Source organism: Tinamus guttatus, unplaced genomic scaffold (genome assembly GCF_059628265.1).
Source record: "Tinamus guttatus ecotype Peru unplaced genomic scaffold, ASM5962826v1 Tinamus_guttatus_pri_ptg000004l, whole genome shotgun sequence".
Taxonomy (NCBI): Eukaryota; Metazoa; Chordata; class Aves; order Tinamiformes; family Tinamidae; genus Tinamus; species Tinamus guttatus.
In genome coordinates, this window is record NW_028288538.1 from 19,369 (window position 1) to 32,693 (window position 13,325).

General features: G+C 37.7%; 1 protein-coding gene across 1 annotated transcript in view; it reads right to left on the reverse strand.

Annotated features, from left to right (window-relative positions):
• The window catches only part of IQGAP1 (IQ motif containing GTPase activating protein 1), a 55,871-nt gene continuing 42,546 nt past the window's right edge, over positions 1-13,325 (reverse strand). The window contains exons 27-38 of the mRNA XM_088529506.1: positions 13,129-13,269; positions 12,951-13,035; positions 10,480-10,712; positions 9,612-9,744; positions 9,106-9,208; positions 7,436-7,571; positions 6,685-6,772; positions 6,017-6,229; positions 4,803-4,969; positions 3,205-3,327; positions 2,306-2,414; positions 1-308 (exon numbers count right to left, since the gene is read on the reverse strand). Coding sequence (XP_088385632.1) covers positions 195-308; positions 2,306-2,414; positions 3,205-3,327; positions 4,803-4,969; positions 6,017-6,229; positions 6,685-6,772; positions 7,436-7,571; positions 9,106-9,208; positions 9,612-9,744; positions 10,480-10,712; positions 12,951-13,035; positions 13,129-13,269 — 1,645 coding nt within the window. The 3' untranslated portion in view covers positions 1-194. The remainder of the gene's footprint in view (positions 309-2,305; positions 2,415-3,204; positions 3,328-4,802; positions 4,970-6,016; positions 6,230-6,684; positions 6,773-7,435; positions 7,572-9,105; positions 9,209-9,611; positions 9,745-10,479; positions 10,713-12,950; positions 13,036-13,128; positions 13,270-13,325) is intronic.

Sequence of the window (13,325 nt, forward strand, 5' to 3'; positions counted from 1 at the left end):
TGTCAATTCACTGAGGTTCTTGGTCCTCCTCCATAATACATTTGATATACTCAAGCAAGGCATGGGCATATAATGATACACATAGCTACAAGCCTTTCAAGATAGTGTCCTTGACTGATAGCTGGAAGAGACATGGAAAGATATGCTGATTTTTCTTTTATCCTCCCTTTTACAGACTTGCTGGCAGAGGACAGTTATTTCCCGTAAAATTTCTTATTCAGAAGGAAGATCAGAAGGTTGACGTTTACTTTTGCTCTGTCAAACAACTTCATGACTGCAACACCTTCATACTGCAGCTGCAGAAGGTCCTACCAAAAAGAAGACATTTATCAGTGAGGAATCTTTCAGTTAACAGAGAATATGTCAGACCCTAGAATAGAGTGGGATTTTTCAGGAATATCTCTCGAAGTATGTGGCTCATATAAACTAGGAAAATAAACGACTTATATGAAAAATAAAGGTGCTCTAAGACAAAAGATCTTCATTTTTAAATCTGTTTATAAAAACATTTAATTGAAAACTGTAGAAGAGTGTACAAATGGAAAAGTTCTACGAAAGCCAAATTTCAAATCTAGACATTTCCAGGCTTTCCATTTCCAAAACTGCCATAAAGTTGTAACTTTTGAAGGGATTCCTCTGTATGCCTGACCATATAATGTAGCCTGAAATGTTTTATTCCACAGCCTGACTTTGTAATACACTGAGCAGCCCAGGCTACAGTGAAGTGGTTTAGGGCACTGCAATCGAGGGCAGAAAAAGAAATAACCTCTCCACATACATGATGGCGATTCAGTCTCCTTGGTAACTATGCAGGCAGCATTCCTAGTTACATGTTGCTCTTGTTAGTAATGCATTGCAGAGAGAGCAAAAAGACCCTCCTCACCTATCTCATCAGTGAGCTTATGTCAACATCATCACTCTTGAATGCTAGATACTAGAGGAGGTATTCAGCTAAACCGCCCAATCTAGGTGATGCTGGAATAATTATAAAACCATTCCTCCTGTATTCCATAAACATGTTGAAAATGGCAATGTGATTCTTTTTTTTTTTTTTTTTTTTTTTTTTTTTTTTTTTACCGATGCCACTGCAAATGATCTGCTTGGCTATTGAGGGTAGTTCCCTCACTCTCAGAACATACGCATTTTCTACAAAGCCTACAAAGGAGTAGTGGTATAGCCATGCGTATGAAGGACTTGGAGTAACCAAATTAACTGAAAATTTCACAAGCAGCTCCAACAGAAATGAACTAGAAGAGACCTCTGAGGCCAGGGAATCATTATAGTTGGCAAAGACCTTTAAGATCATCAAGTCCAACCGTAAAACCTTCAACATCATGCCTGCTAAACCATATCCTTAAGTGCCTCATCTATACGTTTCTTCAACACTGCCAGGCATAGCGACTCCACCACTTCCCTGGGCAGCTTGTTCCAATGCTTCACCACTCCTTCCATCTAGAATTTCTTCCTAACACATAACCTGAAACTACCCTGGTGCAACTTGAGGCCATTTCCTCTTGTCCTATCAGTAGTTATTTTAGAGAAGAGATTGACCCACCTCACTACAAACTCCTTTCAGGTAGCTGTTGGGAGTCATCTGCGAGCTGATGGGCACTGCAGCTCTGCTTCCCAGCAGCCAATCAAGAAACATTTTAAGGAAATGAGATATGGACTCCTGATGTGCAGCACTCCTGCACATTATTTATTTCAAGACCCCTGAGACATTAGTGATTGTAAAATCTAACAACACCTTGGGACCAAATTTTGGGGGACATCCGAAAGTGGAAGAAGTGGAGAGAGATGCTACACAACAGTAACAGTGTAAGAGGCAGAATGGAGGCTGTTTGGGAAGTTTGGTCTGTGTGCCTTTTCCAGGAGTCTGGAGTAACTAAAAACTGAGGAGACCCAAGAACTGGACAGCTAAAGAAACCAGTTAATCGCATGATGGCAGAAAAAGCATCAATAAGCAAGCAATGGCTGAAACCAACACACCCAACCCCAACTGACCACTGCAGCAGACTCCTGGTTTCCCTGCTGTAATGGAAATTGGTGAAGTGCAGGCATGCGTGTAACTAGGAATACAAATCTGTATCAAGAAATAAACAAATTTGCTGAACTCCCACTGCATTACATCTGTTTAGCCTGCAAAAGGGTTGATGAAAGCACATTTTTTTCACACTGCTCTGGGAAAAAAGTGTGTGATATTATAATAACGAGTCTAACAAGCAGAAAATTTAATGGCTAGTCATATACAGCCCACAGAACTTACACACCATACATTTTCAATGTTAATCAGGACTGTCCTTACCTGGTAATGTAGCATAAAGGTTTCCATCTGTACCCCCATGAATTTTGCTTTTACCTCAAAATCTCCTACTTCCTCTGTTGGATTAATTTCAAATATCACGTTTTTAAACCTACGAAATTAGAAAAATGAAAACCACAGTCCATTACTGAGGACACAGTTCCTACTGAAACAAAGAGGAATATACCAGATCAACTCAGAAGATAAATTTCGAAGAATCCCATTCTTAACTCTAGTTCTCTTTAAAGTGAGACCTTAAAGCCCAGCTAGACTCAACAGAATAATGAATGGAAACTTAACACAGTCTACGTCTACTAGAACATATCTTTATGAAAGCAGTAATATCCTATAGTAAGAAAAAGGATACTTTAGCACATGCATATCAACATCCCGCTTTAGTGCATGTGTATCAACACCCCATTTAGAGCACAAAGCACAAAACAGAAGTTATAGCAGCAGGTAGCTTCTAAATATTCTACAGAAATTATCACAAATTCTCAAGGCTAACAAAATCCTGCCCAACCTCTCTATCAAATATCTACTTCAGTTCATCCAGAAATAACAGAACTCAAAAGAAATCGCTATGTGAGATTTCACAGCCCTCGCTATACAGGCATGCCTGCCTAGAAAAATCTAAGCAATTTCTTCAACTTTGAGAGCTAAGGCTACAAACAATACTGAATTTTAGGAGTTCAACCATAAGGGCAATCTGTCATGATTTCAGACAAATCTCAAGATCAAAAGAGCATAAGACTCCTTCTTGTAGGCCCATAACGGGATTATTTTCCTCAAGTCTGAGCAAGCTACAAGAGAGAGACAAAAAAAATTCAACATACCTGTTTCCCTCTTCCCCCAGGAAGGTTACTTACCTCTTAAGGTTACAGTTTTAAAGAGAAACTCACTGGTTAACTTGCAGATCTTCAATCTCTAATAGTACTCCCTTCTCATGAAGTCGAGCTGCAGTGTATTTTAGAGAAATCTTTTTACTATTCTTGCCTTTCATCTCCCGAGGTTTCTTAGAGACCCTATGAAAAACGAATGATGAGTTAACAGGTAGAGAAATCCAACTTAGGTAATTGGCTAGCATCAGCAGAGTTAATCAACTGACTAGCAGAAATGCATCATCTATCTACATAGTATTTGTAGCTTAGATGTTATTTGCAGTAGAAACCATGTCTTTATATGTTAGAAAATCAGAACAAGAGTACATAAACCACCTAAGGCATCCCATCTTTCATTTCCTATTATTTCCCCAAAACTCTTGAGCAATAGCAAGGGGGAAAAAAAAAAAAAAAAAAAAAAAAGCCTGGTATTTTTTGGGAAACAGTCCCATTTATCATTGGACAAAAGTTAATCTTCTAATGCTTAATAAGGCATTTTATTAGTATTCTGAAAATGGACCAGTAAGCGCAACTTCTACCCAAACAGAAATTAAATGCAGCTGATTAATGAGATGATGCAAGATTACACACACTGAATATATTTATGCATGACCTATGATCCTGACAGTTTTATACTGTTTATAATCTCTCCCCCTCTTCAATCTGTGTTCCTACTACATGTCCAAGAGACAAACCATTACAGTTGTCCTCCTCACCCCATTAGACTGCTTCCTCACTGTCCATCCTTAACTGCTGCCATATAGTTCAACTTACTCCATGTCTCTTTGAGAAAACACAAAAATCCATTCCATCTTAGAGTTCAGGTTCTACGTTAAAGTAGATTCCCTTATCATGCCAGTAGCTTTAGGCTTAAATCCCAACATGTTTCCCTGATCGACATCTCTATGCTTTACCCCTTTCAATTCACAAGGGCCAAAAGGCCACCTCTGAAATTCCTTCAAACCAGGAAATTCTTTCTGCACGTTCAGATTAAAAACATTACGCAGAAGAAAATCAGAGGAACCACTGCTTTATATCCAATTGACAAAGACTAGGATTTCTCCTGCTTATGTCAGTTGAGGGAAAATTTGGCCTATACTCCTAATTTTCAGACAAGTCAGTTGCCAGAGATAAGGCAAACAACACTGCCCCCCCATCATTTTTTTTTCCAAAAATAATCTCAGCTTAAAAGACTATAGTCCCCCAGCTGTCAAAAGCAAAAGGAAGTGATGAATTTAGGAGAAAGGTATTGCTTTTTGTCAAGAAAATCCAAGCATCTGAATAGTCTTCCACTTAAATAACCAACTCCTTTCAGGACAAAAGATAAAATAAGTCTTACTTGGTGCTTGCACGTAAACAAAATACAGAACTTAAAAACTAGATTATTTTCATTCTCTGCTTCTAGAGAGAATGACAGGACAGACTGGACATTTAAACATGTCTTTTTGACCCCATTCAGGCTCCTCCAGCTGGTATTTTTCTGCCCTCTATGATCACTGGTTTGGTAAAAGGTTTAGACCAGAAACTCTGAGCAGATGCCAGCCATTTGTGATGGCATGCAAATTCATTCTTTAGGGAGAACTTCTAGATCCACAGCTCCAAGTTGCCAAGATACTTACTTGCCCTTGCTTGCCAGGTTATCCAGGCAGGTTTTGATGTAGCTTTTGTAATAATCCACTTGTTCCCCATAAAAGGTAGCTTTGGAGTTCAAAGCACTGTAAGTCTGCTGCAGCTTCACCAGCTCTGCCTTTCTTCTCTGACGATATCTACGCTGATTTCGGATATCCTACAGCACAGAATGGGACATGCAAAGATTTAACAGCCACTGCTGGATGTTCTCTGGCAGTTGCTCAAGCTCCCCACATTGAGACAGACTATTTAAAGTACACTGTTTTGATTTGGAATAATCTTGCTTTAGGCCACAAGCTGTAGCAAAATTCCCTAATCATATTTGCCCCAGTTTAGCCCTTCTCTGTGTTGACTTTTTATGGAACTAACCAACCTTCCATAGCAGTTCGTTTGTATGCACTTTCTCAAACTTACATGCTGTCACAGCGGTAGAGACTAGAGTGGGCACTGACAGTACAGAAATCTAAGGATTGCATCAATTTCTCTCTTCTCTGGATAGAAGATTGAAAATATGGTCATACTGGTACACAAGATTTCCTCACCTTTCTCTGTTAGTCAGACATTTTTAATCATAAATTAAATTAATAACTGAACCAAAAAGTGTTGCATGGTCAAGTCAACTTCCTTTTTCATTTCTGATGCTTATTAACTACTTGATGATCAATTCCAATCCAATTTCTAAAGGGTGATCACTTATTTACTTTATGTACATCATCTCTCTCATGCACTACTTTAGTAAATCTGTGATATAGAATATATCATCAACATAGTAGTGAAGAACAGTACGACATCAATTTTGAAAGATTTTTGTTTCTTTATATTTTAGGATTTATGTTATGTGTAAAGTTTTCTTGTAAAGTGTGTCTTCTTGTGTAAAGTTTGTAGAGGCACGATTCAAATTAGTGAAAAGTAGTAAAGAGGAAAAAAAACACATTAGAGCTTCCCCCAAGCTATAGTATTTTTCCTTCCAAAGTGCCTGATATCCTGGCAACACAACTATTTGAAAAGACATACATTTCTCATTAAGATAAATGACTTTCTAAATAATGAAGAGGTAAAAGCCCAACAGCAAAAAAGTATATTTCATCTCTCTACAATAAGTAACACAAAACTTTCTTCTGCAAGCTTTACAGAGTAGTTTCATAACACTGCAAATTGTGGAAAGACACAACCATGACCAGTAGAAAACCACTGATGGGAATACCTTTGCAATATCATTGATTAGTTCCTGGAATTTATTTTTTGCATTCACAGTCCCCAGTTCTGTCAACTTCTTCAGGCCTGTCTTGATTTTCTCTTTTTTTTCTTTAAGATTTAAATTGCTGTCTTCCTTTACCGATACAGACTTTTTCATCTTATCAGGAGTTTTAGCATCCCGAATGGCCCGTTTCTGCATAGCTCGTTGATGCTCTGCTTCCTGGGGGGGGGGGGGAGAGAGAGAGAGATTGAGACCAATACATTACAAGTTCCCAAATGGGTTCTTTAAAGGTGACCGGTAACCAGTCTGACTTCCATGATAACGTAGGATAGAGAATTCTGCTCAGTTCTTCCTTTACTGAAGCCAATGAATCCACTCACGTATGGGAGCCAGCAGTAGCCCACCTGCTGTTTAAAACAGCCTTCTAGATAGACAGACAGATATTTAGCAACTATTAAAGAAGTTAAGCTTATACATATATACAATATATTTCCACTATATTCCCTTCTCATTTTAGTTACACATATTTCCAGCATCAACGCTCCACAGCCCCACTGCAATACATAACCACTAAACTTTGATGCAGATTTCTAAGTATAATGATATATATATGTATATGGATAGACAACAATTTCTTAGGCCAAAAAGAACACAGGGAAACAGTATCTTCATACTTGCTCTGAGGTAGCTGCAGTTTCTAAGATTTCAGTCAGTGTTTCTCCCGGCTGGAAGCGGATTACATCAACAATTAAACGCTTTGTACTGCAAAGAAAACAAGAAGAATAAGGAAAAAAGAGGTAAGAAGTGAAAGCCCTTCAGTATTCTTTTTGCTCTGCAACAAGAAAATGTCATTGATTTCTCTAAAGTTGCACTTTGACTGGGTGTCCACCTGACTTATAAGCCAGAGAACATCACTGATAACATTGCGTCAAAAAGCACATGACTTTTTGGGAACTAGTTCCCTACAAGATGTCCTTTTGCAGTACACAGGAATGCTCCCCAATACCCCCTTAAGCACTGGGGACATTACCCTATATATGTCAAAGCACTCCCAGTATTGCTGTCTGGATCACAGAGGCTGCAATTCTAAGGCAAAATGCATTCACGTGGAGGAAAATATGCCTGCTTTGGTCTTACTTGCTCAAAATCAGCAGTTTTATTTTCTGTCACTTTTCCCCTTTAAAGCAATCAAAAAATATTTTAAAGGAAGATAAATTCCACTATGACAGAGAACTAAACAGAATAAATTTAACAGCTACAGAATTTAAAGGACATGGCTAAAAGCTCAGGGTGTTTCGAGTATCAGCCCCACCTTAATTTAAATTAAATTTCAACTCTATTTTCAAATACAAATTAGCTGTAAAGATACAGTTTCTACTCTCCTCATTCTCCAAGATATGTGCTAGGCAGTTACCCTTCACTCACTTCAGCAGAATTGTCCTTGCATCCTTCTCTGCATTCTCATCACCAGGAACATCAAATTTATTAGTAAGCGTGAGAGAAACCTCAGTCTTTGCTAGCATTTCCTTGTTGGGGTCATTAACATTGCTGCATCCTTCCCCTGTCAAGTGAAAAAAGGTGTTTATATTTGATTGTTCTCTCCACATTTTTGACTGTTGGGGTTTCTAATTTTTCCTAACAGACCACAGAAAAACAACACTGCTTCCCACACTGTTAAAAAGACACTTTATGTATTTTTAAAACATTTATCTTGCATACGTCACAAGATTTTTCTTCCCAGAACTGACACTATGTGGGCCAGGAAGAGAAAGGTACTGTGTAAGCTCAAGTCTGCAGACATTACAAACAGGTATGTCTTGCGTACTGTATCTCAGCCTTCCTCTCCCTCCCTCCCTCTCTCTCTAATGAGAAGTCTACCTGACCTGCCAAAAATATGTTAAATAAAAATGTGTGCCTCATTGCCCGTGTCTTCATTAGAATTATTATTTAAAGCAAAGAGTAAAACCCTTATTAGAAACCAACTCTGTAATCTTCTATTAAACAAACTAAACTATCTTGTCAAGAAGAATTTTTGTTGCTCTGTGCAATGAGCACCTAATGACACATAGCCTGTCTGACTTTGTCAGAATGCTTGTTAGGATCACACAGAATGAGTGAGATTGGGAAAGGACCTCTGGAGATCATCTAGTCCAATCTCCTGCATGTTTTTTTCCTAAACACTTGCCCCCTTTTCCAGAGGGATAGAAAAAAAGATAAGACTGAAACATTAACCACATCAATACAATACATAAAGGGAAAGTGAAATGTGCGTGTGCTTTCTAGTTAAACTCAATCTAGGTTCTCTCAGATAAGACCTCCTCTGTTCTTCATGAATGCTTTGAAGAAAACATGCCATCAATCATTCCTTTAAAAGGCTCTAACCTTTCTCATCCTTCAATTTACAAGAATAAAAAAACTATTATGAAGCCACCTTAAAACAAGGAAGGAAAAAACAAGGAAGGTAAAATGCTCATGCAAGTATCCAGTGTTTGCGTTATCACGGAGCAGTGAACTGTAGGATCCAGATCTAGTTTTTAGAAAACTGTCACAGATTATCAACAGAATTGTTAGTTCCTTCCTCCCCCAGTAGAGAAAAATAAAACTATCTCCTTGTTGTCCCTACCAAACATACCAAAGTCCTTATAAGAACACACGCTCCTTTCAATGTTCAATAATATATATATATATCACATGACAATTACAGATCTCAAGACTGGAGAACAAATGCCTTTAAGCAAGCCAGGGCACTCCAATATAAGGAAAGAAATAAAACATTTCAAAATTTCTCTTTTGTCTTATAGAAATTCAGGGAAGTGGAGGACAATGTGGAAGAAAAAAGTGAGGTGGTTCTTCCAGGATAACAAATTCTGTTGTGAGAAAGAATAAATGAACAAATTTGTTGCTGTTCTCTTACAGCACCTGCTTTCAAACAACCTCTGATGATTCCTTATTGTTGTTTCCTTACTGTACTTAGAATCATTTAGGGTAATATCACATATTCCTAAGTAAAATAAAAAGGATAATTTATGTCAATAATATGTGACATAATAAATAATAATAAAATAATAAATTTTAAGTAAAATAAAACAGATCACCTATTAAGGACTCAATTGTAGGAACCTCTCCCAGATCATCCAGTAACTCATGAATTGGATCATTGTGCTCTGGAGCAATTGCATCTTGATGGTCTAAGAGCAACTAGATGAACAAAAATAAAATGTTTATTTTTTTTTAATCACATATCCTTTTCTAGCCAATGAAATTCTCACTCAGAGCTGTCTTCTTTTAGAAAAAGTCCTTATTTTATTAAAATCCAAAGCAGTAATATCAACATTCAAAATTATGCCATTATCATATACTTGCATGCTTTCATGTATCATATACATTAGCATATACTTGCATGCTTTCAAAATAAGTTAGAAAAACCATAAGCAAATTACCCAATTCTGTAAACTGGCAAGCTCTTGCACACTAGTAACAATTAACTCTTGCACACAAATGGCAGTTTTCACCTTTAGATTTGTTAACCCAGGTTTCAACCCAAAAGTAGAATTTTGTTTGCGCTGCTTATAAGGATCAAACATAACCAACACATACTTACAGTGTGTGTATTGATGATTTCACTAATGGAAATATAAATAACTGGTTTAGTGAGAGTCACCAAGTCAGAATATTCATCAATATTGAATTTATCCTGCAACTCTGGGACCTCACAGGCAGCCTGAAAGAAACGTCTTCGAAAAAGAGTAGAAAAGAATCAATACACTTCTATGATTCACATGACATATCAAGCGCATTAACTCCCTGTGACTATCCCAAGCAGCATTACTGTCTTCTCTACTGCACAGCATGCTACTACTTGTCAATTCCAGTGTAACAATTATTGTTATTGAGTATGTTGATGTCAGCTCATTTTCCGCTACCACAGGACAGGTGTGTGATTCCAGGCACCGTGTTCCTGGGTCCTCCTGCCTTCAACGCAAGGCACTTTCAGCTACCTTTGCTTTTCTTTATTACAAAACACGAAAAGTTTAAGACAATAGCTCTGGAAAGAACCGCTGATCTTACTAAACAAATAGCAAAACACAAATTCACTTTCACTTCTGAGCACCAGTTAGCTTTTACATGGACACAGGGTTCACACAGAGAAAAAAGAAGGGGATATGTCCATATTAATTGTCTATGCCCACAGTATGATGATAAACATTCAGAAGGGTAACCTTAAATTTGACGTGTCATAAATCAAAATATTTGACTTGGCAATCTCATTAATATACTACGCATGGTTTATGAATTGTAGGTATGCATTGTATTTGCCACTGTCACTGATGCTCATGGAACTCTAGGAGTGCAATCTCTTTTTTGACAGAGATGTAGTTCATCACATTTGTAACTTATTTTCACCCCCTTTTTATTTAAAATGCTACAATCTGCCAAACTTCCCAACTCAATTAGCTATGGTCTTCTACCTGAATTTTTGATATGATTGTGAAAGATATTCATTAATGAGACTTAAATGCGCATTGTCTCCCATGAACATCTTATTGGATGCAGCATGCTGTAACATCTTCGCAATGGAACCAAGGTTTCTCCGTTGATCTGTAGTCAGCTGACCTCCAGCTGAAAGATCAATGATGTCAAACGCATCTGGTGCAACAATGGCTGGATTCATGTAGCGATAATAGAGTAAGTTGCCAACAATCTGGGGAAAGTTGAGTAGAGAAATATGTCAATAAACAGAGGTATAGGTCACAGCTAAATTTTATCATAACTATTCTGACGGTGCTTTGATTAAATATTTTTTTGTGCAAGCTGTAGGCCCATTTCAAAATTGAAGTTCTACTGTCTTGCATATGCCCTCTCCCAAAGAATCTACAATGCAAAAAAAGATTAAGATGCAGTACGATGGTAATTCCAGAGAGAGAAAACTAGCACGACTAGTTACAAGAATACAGGGCTGCAGATAATGCCCATGTATAAGGATTTAGAATTCTATTCTATAAAAAAGATGTACAGACAGTAAGTATTAACAAGTTACCAACAGACTACTTATATGATCATGAGAAAATTTACCGTGGGAAGTGAAAACAGAAGTGAGTTAGTTTGACAGACGGCAGAACAATGACTGTACAGAAGAACTTGGGATTGTAGTCCAAATATAAGCCAAGAGCTAATTCTTAGAGAAGGGTGCAAAACAGGCTGCCATCTCCAATAAAGCAAAAATGGTGAAAAAGAAAGCCAAACTAAGAAATCTAGTGGCCGTTTTCCATTCTTTCTCCCAATCTCTTTTTTCCTTTTCAGAATAACACTATGTCAGCAAAATTTTCAGAGGCTGTCTCCCAGTTAAAAGGAAGCTAGTGTAACTGAGAAACACTCTAATTCAGGGTTAACAAATTCAGAAGCACAAAAGATAAATGACATTTGACATTTCAAAATTCAATTTACTTAGTTACATGAGAGCAGCAATAGGCATCAAAGGACCAAAAATAAGGATGCCACAGCATCCATATGCTCACAAATATATTTCAAACCTTTGATACTTTCCAAAGTTATTCCAGCAATAAAAACGAATTAACACAACATGCTGTCATAAAACAATTATTCTCACACTGTGCTCTAGTACTTTCTGATGGTTCATGTAAACGTGTAGATGAATAGGTCACAGAATCTTGCCTTCTCCTGCTTTCCACTTGACTTAAATGTACAAAAGGGATCAAGGGTCTGAACCAACAACTGAAAACAGAGATAAACAACCTAGCCACTGTTGAACAGAAGAGGAAATTATTAAGCACTTATCAGGTCAGCTTTTTGAGAATTACTTCCAGTAAAATATTGTTGTACTCTTTCAGGCTATGGGGCAGGACTACAACAGTCAAAGCCGTTTCACTAAAGGTAACAAGAAAATGTGTTTATGAGAAAAAAAAATCATATTAATAATGGCCAAATTTAGTGACGGGAGAATAGAACAAAAGGTATTACACAGGTAGCTGTTGTTCCTAAAAATCTACACGCAGTCATTGCACACACTGCAGTTTTGACTTATGTGGACAGTTACGTTGTTTCCACGAGGACTAATGAAAACCGCACTTTTCCACCTAAATTTACAGATGGAAAAAATTAATTCACCTGCATAGAAAGAATCGATGCCTCAGAATGGGAAAGCACAGAACTAGAAGAGAGAAGAAAACAGCATTCAGATTGATAAATATTTTTTAATGAAGTAGAGGCAGGGAAGTTTAAAGAGATATGTCAAGTATTCTGAGGTAAGAAGTTCGTTTAATTAACAAGCAAAAGATTCATGGACATAAAGGCTTGGACGATTACAAAAGGCTACTAAAAAAAGTGAAAACCAGAAAGCTATACTCATTTGAGCGCACCTACTCTTGAGTATACTTCTAGTTCTCCAAACTTCCTGAAAAAAAAATACAAAACAGACTAGAACTCATGGGCAGTTAGTTATTGCTGTTTAAATGTCATAGAGCGTTATATGCATGGTAACTAGGAACATCAGAATTTAGGTACAGCATTTTTTTACTTGACATTGTCTCTTTAAGAAAAGATCAGCTAGCTATGATCAATACCAAGCAAAACCAAGGTTTTCTTCCTAGCAGCAAGAGTACCCCAAGTCAAGAAACCTAAAGGAGCAAACTTCCAAAAGATATTAAAAGCAAAGCAGAAGCAAGAGGCTGCCTTCTTTTGAAGGCTTCATTACATCTCGGGTGTTGTGTATGAAACTAACAATCAAATATCCAAATGTGAATTATTTTATAACCTTAAGAGAAGGGTGTATAGCACTCTATATACTTCTATACCCTCTCTCACCCCCCACCCCTCCACACACAAGTGCACACTCACATGCTTGCACACAGGAGAAGAGCAAGATACACTTGCCACAGCCCAGCAGGCTGAGAGTTATTTGCAAATGTGTTCAGGCCCTCACCTTCAGAAGCTCATCCTCACCAGCATCAGGGAATTTCTCATGCAGGGAGTCTTTTAGCACTTTGGCAATGAAGCGCATTCCGTAACTTTGGAAGAAAGAAAAAGCAAGTAAAACTGCTGCTACAGTACTACTTTACATCAGTAACTTCTTTAAAACAGTACAGTTGTACCAGACTCACGGGATTTTGTCCACTGAACTAACAATAGCAGACAAGAACTTGTCCGTCACCGTCCTCATGTTTCTGACTGAGGCATCCAGGCGTGTCCTCACCTCTTCATGAGTTAGCGCTTGTTCAGGTGTAACATCGTATGGCAGTTTGCTATTTGAAAGAGATCAAACACAAGAAAGTGACTATTTCAGAGAGGGCTAGACAGA